The 11005-nt window shown below is 45.6% G+C and overlaps 1 protein-coding gene across 2 annotated transcripts; it reads left to right on the top strand.

Annotated features, from left to right (window-relative positions):
* The first annotated feature begins 283 nt into the window (after positions 1-283).
* On the top strand, positions 284-10738 carry LOC106573207 (transcription factor E2F3). 2 transcript variants are annotated; one of them, XM_014148032.2, is made up of 7 exons: positions 284-799; positions 2673-2811; positions 3741-3960; positions 4126-4284; positions 4465-4579; positions 8718-8859; positions 8993-10738. In XM_014148032.2, the coding sequence occupies exons 1-7, from the start codon at positions 530-532 to the stop codon at positions 9298-9300; spliced, it is 1353 nt and encodes a 450-aa protein (XP_014003507.2). In that variant the 5' UTR covers positions 284-529; the 3' UTR covers positions 9301-10738. The 2 variants fall into 2 exon arrangements, with proteins under 2 accessions (XP_014003507.2, XP_014003517.1); XM_014148042.2 differs by having other exon boundaries at positions 285-799; positions 2673-2787.
* Positions 10739-11005: the final 267 nt, after the last annotated feature.

Here is an 11005-nt window from a genome sequence, read left to right as displayed (position 1 = left end):
AAAGTCAGTTTAGTTTACATCGTATGAAAAATTCAACCAGTTTGATTATTTTTTTCGCTAACATTATATGGACACGTTGGTTGCGTCTGACGTGTCCAGCTTCAACTGTCCAATGAACGCGTGCTGTCTTATCTTCTATACTGTCATTGGTCAATAAACTAGGAAACGTACATAAAATAGGTGGAGTTATGACTTAGTGTAACCAATCGTGTCACATATGCAAATATTGTTTGAAAATTTCCCGGGAAATCTGAGTTTCGCGGGAGGGTTCCTTCGCGCGTAAACGGTATCCCTTCATTCATTGTCAGCTTCCTGGAGCCATTTTTGAGCTGGCAGGGCTGAGACTCGCGCTAGTTTCTAATCCATTGCATCTGCCTAAATGTGCTCTCAATATACTTTTAAACATACATATATCGGCAAATAAGATCATAATCTACTCGTTCATATCAATATTTTTGAATTTGTCGCGGTGGATTAGCTGAAAAGGGGCTTTAAACTAAAGGGACAAAGGGTACCCGAGCCCACAAAGATGAGAAGAGGGATCTCATCAGCCCCGGATAAAGTAATAATAGCAGGGGTTGGAGGCTCTTTAGATAAAAATGCGGTATTGACAGCATTGTCCGACCGGTTAACCCCTCATTTTACAACTGCCACTTATATACAAATTATAACTCCACCGCCTTGCATTACACAGACTTCAAATGTCTGTTTGTCCGAACCTCCAGCTGGCAGTATATATTCCACTCCAAACGGAGCAACAAACGGAGCCGGACAACGACCTACATTAGGACGTCCACCGGTAAACTTGCTAATGTCATTTTCTGTTGTATTGCAGTGAAATGAAATGAACGAGAAACTGCTTGGTACGTTGGTAGCCTAGCGAGCTAACGTTAGCTAGTTCTGTCGCTCTCCTTGAGTCACCCAACAGACTCGAGGTTCGCTCAGTAGTTGGGTTTTACACTAGTCTGAGAGCAGTTATTTTTGTTCAAGCCGTAGTTAGCTACACCGTTACTTTTACAGGGGAAACTATATATAAATCTGTCATTTAGTTTGGGTAGCCTGTTGGCTAGCTAATAAAATATGCCTGCCATGTATTATCAATTGGTAAGGAAGGGGTCAGACCCGTATCGTAAAAGGTCAACAGCCAATACCGAAACAATTTGTCATCCGTTAGTCAAGTTGAGAGAATATTGGGGTTTAGTGTAGGGTTCAAGAGCAGCTCTAGCCTTGCAAGGTTCCGTGCATGTTTGACACACACAGTCGTGCTTCAGCTTGCTAGGCTAGCTGTACAATAATTACTTGTCAGAAATGAGTGGCTAGGCCCTGTTAGTGTTTTGGACTTGGGGGGGAAGGGAATTGGAAAGCGGGTTGACTGGCTCGCTCGGTAGGTAGCCTGCAAGCTAGCCAGCTAACTACAAACACAGGCCAACAGTCTTAGTCGAGCAACAGAAGAGCAATAGTCTTGTCTTTAGTTTTCCGCGTCATATTGAATATCGTTATAGCTGCTAACTAGCTACATTGTTATAATAGCTCGTAAGTTCGCGTGCTTCCTGTGTTTTTAACCATTAAATTGCGGAAATGCATGCCATATAGACCTGCTGATATAGATTAATTTCTGGCCATGTATGAAAAAGCCACAGCACAATAGCAGACGTGCTACTGTACCCTCTTTGACACTAGTCTACAGACATGACTAGTTCAGGATCCCCATTTGCTCACAGAGGAAGATAAATTAGGTGGGTGGGGGGAGGGAGGGTTGACTGGGGCATTGGTTTGGGGTGTGCAAAGATGGCAGCCATATTTAATATTTATCAACTGTCCCAGCAGCAAGGACTTTATTTGTTCCATCTCTAACTTCATGAAAATGCCTGTCAGAGCCATCTGATATTATGAAGAAGTTCATTTTCTCAAACAGCCCTAGGTTGGTGTTCTATATTTTGTCCACTGTACCTCATGAATGACTGGCCTCATGTTTTCCCTCATATTTTAGTTTTGACCCACTAGACACGCTAATGTCCGCATTGACCCGACTGACTCGATATGCTTTGCTCTACATATGAAACACCCATGGCAAGATGCTCAGCATTCCTGTTTTCATCACTCTTTCTCAGGCCTGTGATGTGTAAATAAAGTAGCACTCATGCCATGTTGGACAAAATGGCCGACATCTCAACTGACACTCTGAGTCATCTTCAGGTCATGGTCTTATGGCGTTGAGGGCCTTTTGGTTGATTTATCTTCCACAATATAGAACGAATCTTTATGAATATGATGTGGTTCTCACCAAGATACCTTTTTAAAGATGAATGCACAAACTGTAAGTTGCTCTTTAGAAGCGCGTCTGCTGAACGACTAATGTATTTGTAAGTCGTGTCTTCAAATGATTGAGGCACAGCTGTTGTACACTGACAAACCCACTTCTGTTCCTCGATGGGACGTGGCGCTAATGGAGCATTCTCAGTGTACAAAACAAGCATATTTTATAAGTGAAGTAAAATGCTTTCTTTTCTATTGCCAATGTTAAAATTATTATACCATTTCAAGGTGTAGAAACTATTCTGCAGAGTAGGTTTGAATTTATAAAGCCTGTCACACAGTAATGCCGGAATGATACTGAAGAACATATTTTATCTGTTTTGTGAGAAGTGATCTGAGGTGTTTACCTTCTGCAGGCCAAGCGGAGGTTGGCGTTGGATGAGTCGGACCACCAGTACCCCATCGAAGGAGCCAGGACCCCCAGGGGAAAGGCTGGAGGAGCCTCCGGGCCAGGGCTCAAGAGCCCCAAAAGTAAGACTGGGCCAGAGCAGATAGGCAAGTGAGGATTCTATGACTGTGTTATAAAGCCCATCATTCCTATAAAGTGGTCCTCCAGGGTATGCTAGGTTGTGCTCGATGGTCCAAATCTGTAATAACTCCTGATTTCACTAATTGGTTCTGTTGAGCAGCTAATCGGTAGTCCGGTGTGCTTGATTTGGGGTGAAATCCTGCAGGATTGTACCTGTCCAGGAGGATGTTTGGGCACCCTGCTAAACATGATCAATGTGGAAGTTGGATAAGGTGTACTGGGCTATGGCCCATGATGTGAACGGGTAAAAGCGGAGATGGAGGAGTGCCCTTCTGAAATGGAACAGTAATCTGCGCTGCTCGGGCACGTTGTCAACAAGGCAGCATAATGCATCGTTCAGAAACATACAACTATTTTCCATAAAATATATGTTGGAATTTTCAAACAAGTTTTCAGTGAGAAGGCAGATTAATCCCTTTTATCTAAAGAAATACTTTTTGTATGTGAAAACACAATCCTACTCATTATTCCACACTCTTTCAAAAAAAGAGAGAGAAAAAAAGCCGACTTTGCCGTCGACCAAAAGGCTGCACCAGACCGGACGCCTGGGAAGCAGCCTGGTTCCAAAACGAATGTAATCAACGCTGACCCGGGGTTTTAATAGAATCCCCTCACTCTGTAAAGATGCTTAGTTGCTCACTGCAGTGATAAGACTAACTTGTAATGTTATGTATTTTTAATAAAACACTCTCTCCCATCCAACTTTGAACATAGTAGTAAACTGGATCTCTCTCTGCCATCCAAGTTTGAACATAATACTAAACTGGATTCTCTCTCTCTCTCTCTCTCTGCCATCCAACTTTGAACATAGTACTAAACTGGATCTCTCTCTCTCTCTGCCATCCAACTTTGAACATGGTACTAAACTGGATCTCTCCCATCCGTCTTCCTGTAGCTCCAAAGTCACCGGCAGAGAAGACGCGCTACGACACGTCGTTGGGTCTGCTAACGAAGAAGTTTGTTGAGCTGCTGGGCCAGTCGTCTGACGGCGTCATCGACCTCAATCAGGCTGCAGAGGTTCTCAAGGTGCAGAAGAGACGCCTCTATGACATCACCAACGTTCTGGAGGGGGTGCACCTCATCAAGAAGAAGTCTAAGAACAACATACAGTGGATGTAAGTGTCTCACAAGAACAATTTGATTCAGACAACTTTATCCCCTTAGGGACAATCACTAGACATCACCACTGACTTAATCTAACTGCATGAGGTAATGAAAATAGTTTTCAGGCTTGTGTCCTGTGTTAAACCCTCCCCACTCTCTCTCTCTCTCCCCCCCAGGGGCTGTAACCTGTCAGAGGATGGGGGTATGTTGACCAGCAGCCAGAGTCTGAGCAGTGAGCTGTCTGACCTGGGTCAGGAGGAGAGGAGACTGGACGAGCTGATCCAGAGCTGTACCCTGGATGTCCAACAGATGACAGAGGCCTCGCACAGCCACAAATATCCTTATTATACACACACTGTTAACCACACTGTTCTAACAGGAAAGCAAGAAGAACCAGCCTCTCTTCGTAGGATACTATGAAGCCGTTATAACTGGTCACTGCTCAAAGCTGGTCAATATGTGACTTTTTCCCCCCAAACACAGCGTTTTAGTTTTCTTTAACCCTCCTGGTCCACGTTTGCGTATGTGACATACCAAGACATCCGTCAGCTGCGCAACCTGAAGGACCAGACGGTCATCGTGGTGAAAGCTCCCTCTGAGACCAAGTTGGAGGTGCCAGACCCTCAGGAGGTAATCAGACTGTTAATCAATAGGACCGGAGACTGTCCTCTTCGTTAGTCTAGTGTACTTTCTACAACATGTTTGTGTACAAGGTACATGCAGTTATGGTTCTTCTCTTTCAATGTCAACTAACACCTGAAACTAACCATGTTGGATGACCGCTTACACTACAATCTCCCAATCAGTGTCTGACGAGGTACCGGTCAACAATATCCCAGGTACCAGTGCAGACCAGTCCATGTACTTGAGTTTGAGAATCACTAGTCTACCAATTGAATCAATACCTAATCAATGCACCATGCTCATGTCTGTCCACTGCAGTGTTTATACAAGGGATAGGAAAGTTATGGTTTCCCCCCCTTGGAGAACAGCTTCCATTTTAAAACAAACATTTTTTAAGGACATCTCGTTGGAACTAAACTCAGCAAAAAAAGAAACGTCCTCTCACTGTCAACTGCGTTTATTTTCAGAAACTTAACATGTGTAAATGTTTCTATGAACAAAACAAGATTCAACAACTGAGACATAAATTGAACAAGTTCCACAGACATGTGACTAACAGAAATTGAATAATGTGTCCCTGAACAAAGGGGGGGTTGAAATCAAATGTAACAGTCAGTATCTGTTGTGGCCACCAGCTGCATTAAGTACTTCAGTGCATCTCCTCCTCATGGACTGCACCAGATTTGCCAGTTCTTGCTGTGAGATGTTACCCCACTCTTCCACCAAGGCACCTACAAGTTCCCGGACATTTCTGGGGGGAATGGACCTAGCCCTCACCCTCCCATCCAACAGGTCCCAGACGTGCTCAATGGGATTGAGATCCGGGCTCTTCGCTAGCCATGGCAGAAACCTGACATTCCTGCCTGTCTTGCTGGAAATCACGTACAGAACGAGCAGTATGGCTGGTGGCATTGTCATGCTGGAGGGTCATGTCAGGATGAGCCTGCAGGAAGGGTACCATATGAGGGAGGAGGATGTCTTCCCTGTAATGCACAGAGTTGAGATTGCCTGCAATGACAACAAGCTCAGTCCAATGATGCAGTGACACACTGCCCCAGACCATGACGGACCCTCCACCTCCAAATCGACCCCTCTCCAGAGTACAGGCCTCGGTTTAATGCTCATTCCTTCAACAATAAACGCGAATCCAACATCATCCCTGGTGAGACAAAACCGCGACTCGTCAGTGAAGAGCACTTTTTGCCAGTCCTGTCTGGTCCAGCGACCGTGGGTTTGTGCCCATAGGCGACGTTGTTGCCGGTGATGTCTGGTGAGGACAAACTCTGGACCCATACAAATCAGCCGGGCTAGACAATCTGTACCCTCTTTCTAAAATGATCTGCCGTAAAAAATTGTTGCAACCCCTATTACTAGCCTGTTCAACCTCTCTTTCGTATCGTCTGAGATTCCCAAAGATTGGAAAGCTGCTGCGGTCATCCCCCTCTTCAAAGGGGGTGACACTCTAGACCCAAACTGCTGCAGACCTATATCTATCCTACCCTGCCTTTCTAAGGTCTTCGAAAGCCAAGCTAACAGATTACCGACCATTTCGAATCCCACGTACCTTCTCTGCTATGCAATCTGGTTTCAGAGCTGGTCATGGGTGCACCTCAGCCATGCTCAAGGTCCTAAACGACATCATAACCGCCATTGATAAGAGACATTACTGTGCAGCCGTATTCATTGACCTGGCCAAGGCTTTCGACTCTGTCAGTCACCACATTCTTATCGGCAGACTCGACAGCCTTGGTTTCTCAAATGATTGCCTCGCCTGGTTCACCAACTACTTCTCTGATAGAGTTCAGTGTGTCAAATCAGAGGGACTGTTGTCCGGACCTCTGGCAGTCTCTATGGGTGTGCCACAGGGTTCAATTCTCGGGCCGACTCTTCTCTGTATACATCAATGATGTCGCTCTTACTGCTGGTGATTCTCTGATCCACCTCTACGCAGACGACACCATTCTGTATACTTCTGGCCCTTCTTTGGACACTGTGTTAACTAACCTCCAGACGAGCTTCAATGCCATACAACTCTCCTTCCGTGACCTCCAACTGCTCTTAAACGCAGGTAAAACTAAATGCATGCTATTCAATCGATCACTGCCCGCACCTGCTCGCCCGTCCAGCATCACTACTCTGGACGGCTCTGACTTAGAATATGTGGACAACTACAAATACCTGGGTGTCTGGTTAGACTGTAAACTCTCCTGCCAGACTCGCATTAAGCATCTCCAATCCAAAGTTAAATCTAGAATCGGCTTCCTATATCGCAACAAAGCATCCTTCACTCATGCTGCCAAACACACCCTCGTAAAACTGACCATGCTACCGATCCTCGACTTCGGTGACGTCATCTGTAAAATAGCCTCCAACACTCTACTCAATAAATTGGATGCAGTCTACCACAGTGCCATCCGTTTTGTCACCAAAGCCCCATATACTACCCACCACTGCGACCTCTACGCTCTCGTTGGCTGGCTCTCGCTTCATACTCGTTGCCAAACCTACTGGCTCCAGGTCATCTACAAGTCTCTGCTAGGTAAAGCCCCGCCTTATCTCAGCTCACTGGTCACCATAGCAGCACCCACTCGTAGCACGCGCTCCAGCAGATATATCTCACTGGTCACCCCCAAAGCCAATTCCTCCTTTGGTCGTCTCTCCTTCCAGTTCTCTGCTGCCAATGACTGGAACGAACTACAAAAATCTCTGAAACTGGAAACACTTATCTCCCTCACTAGCTTTAAGCACCAGCTGTCAGAGCAGCTCACAGATCACTGCACCTGTACATAGCCCATCTGTAAATAGCCCATCTATCTACCTACCTCCTCCCCATACTGTATTTATTTATCTTGCTCCTTTGCACCCCAGTATCCCTACCTGCACATTCATCTTCTGCACATCTACCATTCCAGTGTTTAATTGCTATATTGTAATTACTTCGCCACCATGGCCTATTTATTGCCTTATCTTACCTCATTTGCACTCACTGTATATAGACTTTTTGTTTTCTTTTGTTCTACTGTATTATTGACTGTATGTTTTGTTTATTCCATGTGTAACTCTGTTGTATGTGTCAAATTGCTTTGCTTTATCTTGGTCAGGTTGCAGTTGCAAATGAGAACTTGTTCTCAACTAGCCTACCTGGTTAAATAAAGGTGAAATTAAAAAAAAATGACTTGCCTTACAACAGGCCTACAAGCCCTCAGTCCAGCCTCTCTCAGCCTATTGCGAACAGTCTGAGCACTGATGGAGGGATTGTGCGTTCCTGGTGTAACTCGGGAAGTTGTTGTTGCCATCCTGTACCTGTCTCGCAGGTGTGATGTTCGGATGTACCGATCCTGTGCAGGTGTTGTTACACGTGGTCTGCCACTGCGAGGACGATCAGCTGTTCATCCTGTCTCCCTGTAGCGCTGTCTTAGGCATCTCACAGTACGGACATTGCAATTTATTGCCCTGGCCACATCTGCAGTCCTCATGCCTCCTTGCAGCATGCCTAAGGCACGTTCACACAGATGAGCAGGGACCCTGGGCATCTTTCTTTTGGTGTTTTTCAGAGTCAGTAGAAAGGCCTCTTTCGTGTCCTAAGTTTTCATAACTGTGACCTTAACTGCCTAGCGTCTGTAAGCTGTTAGTGTCTTAACGACCGTTCCACATGTGTTTGAGTGTCCAGTGTTCCATAAGTTAAGGGAACATTCTATGCATGTTAGGTTCGCAGGTTTTTGCTATTTAGCATTGGAGTTAGGAGCATTAGTTTGGGGAACATTCCCTTAATATCAAACATAACTTACCCTGAACCGTAGTTACATGTTCTCCAGACTTTTCAATATTAATGTTCTAGACGTGTTTCATGGGAACGTTGCTAGAACGTTCTTGTGTCCAGTTCTCTGTGGGGTAGGAGAATATTCCATCAACGTCCCACCAAACATACACAGAACATGGTTGCCATGAATGTTCCTTGGAAACAGCACTTGCACGTCGCTGCAACATTCCTATGAAAACATTAGGTAATGACCTAATACACTCTTCAAGGGAATGTTCTCTAAAGTTGCGAGAACGTTTGTTAGCTGGGCAGTTTGGGTCCGTGTCACTGAGGTTGAGACATAACTGTTCTATACCTAATCAGTGGATCTTGTTTGTTTACCAGGGCCTGTCTGTCCTCCTCACCAGCACCAAGGGGCCTATTGAGGTGTTCCTCTGTCCGGAGGAGAACAACGCCAGTAGTCCTGTGAAGAACGGCAGCCCGGATGTCCAAGGAAACTCCTCACCTTTCCTCAAAGTGTCAGCAGGTACCTTTCCCGTCAGAATGTGCACACTCTTTAGAATGATTATTTTAGGCCTGATCAAATTTCCTTGCATCCATCAATCAACATTTTGTGTTTTATTTGTAGTCTCTCACATCCTGTCTCCTTTCCCACACAGAGAGTGCAACAGGCGGCAGCAGTAAGGACTATGTCGCTCCAGCTCCCCCTGCAGTGATGGTGACCAACCTGTCCCCCATCACCTCTCCTTTCACCAGCCTGCTGCTGCAAACAGAGGACCAGATCCCCTCCTCCCTGTCTGGGCTCCTGGAGGGCCACGGGGCCGGGCCCTTCGTCAACCTGTCCCCCCCTCTCCTCAACGAGGACTACATGCTGAGCTTAGACGACAATGAGGGAATCAGTGATCTGTTCGACACCTACGACTTTGACAAGCTGCCCCTGGAAGAACTCATGTGTCCCTCTATGTAAGAGGGAGGGGTGGAAGAACTCATGTGTCCCTCTATGTAAGAGGGAGGGGTGGAAGAACTCATGTGTCCCTCTATGTAAGAGGGAGGGGTGGAAGAACTCATGTGTCCCTCTATGTAAGAGGGAGGGGTGGAAGAACTCATGTGTCCCTCTATGTAAGAGGGAGGGGTGGAAGAACTCATGTGTCCCTCTATGTAAGAGGGAGGGGTGGAAGACGGATGTCTTGTCCCCCCCCTCCTTATTACTGAATAGAGGAAGACGGGACACTTGTCTCTTCTGTGTGTTCACATGTACCAGGAGAGACGGGGAAACGTCTGGTGTGTTCATATGTAACTGTCATGGAGGAGCAGAGAGGGATCAGCCGGTAGAGAGAGACTGCACCATACGGAGAGCTCCTTGGCAGCCCTATCCCTCTGTTTAAAGAGGATTAGGTACACGGGGCATGCTGGATAAAAGATCTTTCTTTCTCTCCCTGTGCCTGCCTGTTTGTCGTGGCAGTACACTGGGCCAGGTGGGTGAAAGATCCCCCCCACCTGGCGTCTTTCTCTCCCTGTACCTGCCTGTTTGTTGTGGCACTGTAGACTGCCTTAAAACTGGGTCGTGTTCAGTAGGAACAAAAATGGATAAAGTCATTGAAAGTGAAACAGAGAGTTTTCATTTTCAGTTGCAAAAGGTTTTGCTACGCTGTGGCCTAATGAAAACGACCCTGACCAACTCTCCTCTCACTTGTCAGACCTTCCTGATTACTGAGAGCTGCCTTTATCCAGCCTGGCGCTAGTCGGACCCCTCCATAACGGGCTGTGTGTTTTAGACGGTTGCTCATGTGTTCCTGTGGATGTTTCTCTGCCTTGTCAGGTGGCCAGCTTCACCCTACGCTGATCAAGGAATCTATGTTTGTGCCGATGAGTTCTATGCTTTTGTCATCGTACATAGAATATGGCAGTGACGGTGTGATGATGGTTTTGCGCCAACAACAAAAAAAATCATTGAGTTTGTCTTTGAAACTTTTAGGAAATACTTTAGAGCAACACTTATTGGGGAGGTACTGTATCATAAAGTACAAGTTGACCGCTTAGTATTGATTGGGACTTGATATTATCTCCTACTTAACTGACATTCATCTTAACCGTCTAATGACTGACAAGTCATATTTAGCTTTTTTGCTTCGGGCAAATATTGTGTTTACTAACGTCGCCAAATTCAACTCAACAAGTCATGGTTTAATTGGAAACCCAAGTTGTCCTGTCCCAGTCTGTATCGATTTCAATGGATATTTCCAAGAACAACAAAGTTAAAAAGCAACGTTTTGTTATTGCTCTGAAGGAATACCTCAAATGATCTTAGAGAGTCTGGCTCTGTGCGGATTAGACTTGGGCGCTATATCGTATACTGGGGGGTTTAGGAGTATCCATATGATTTTATTAGTTTTCTTTTTGGGGGGGGTTGTGTGCTGTATAACTAAAGGTTAAGTATAACTATAAGGGAATCTAAGATGTGTGAATTGATCTCGGCTCAGTGCTCTAGCTATGCATTTGGTTTGCTAACTTGCTAGCTAAGTAGCTAGATGTTCAGAACAAGCTTCTTGTTTACAGATATTCAACCCCTTCCTGGATTAAAATCCCTGTTGCCTAAATTGTTTTGTGCCTCAAAACATTCAGTAATACCATATACCCCTTACAGATTTACCCTTTAGTCAGCTTGGGTGACA

The sequence above is a fragment of the Salmo salar genome, chromosome ssa02, assembly GCF_905237065.1.
Source record: "Salmo salar chromosome ssa02, Ssal_v3.1, whole genome shotgun sequence".
In the NCBI taxonomy this organism is placed as follows: domain Eukaryota; kingdom Metazoa; phylum Chordata; class Actinopteri; order Salmoniformes; family Salmonidae; genus Salmo; species Salmo salar.
The sequence above is the reverse complement of the archived record's forward strand: the minus strand, read 5'-3'. Positions and strand labels throughout refer to the sequence as shown.

Coding starts and splice junctions, on each gene's coding strand:
- LOC106573207 (XM_014148032.2), top strand. CDS start 530: ATGAGAAGAGGGATCTCATCAGCCCCGGATAAAGTAATAATAGCAGGG. Junction 4,285..4,464: donor GAGGCCTCGCACAGCCACAA/ATATCCTTATTA, acceptor CTCCTGGTCCAC/GTTTGCGTATGTGACATACC. Junction 4,580..8,717: donor AGGTGCCAGACCCTCAGGAG/GTAATCAGACTG, acceptor TTTGTTTACCAG/GGCCTGTCTGTCCTCCTCAC.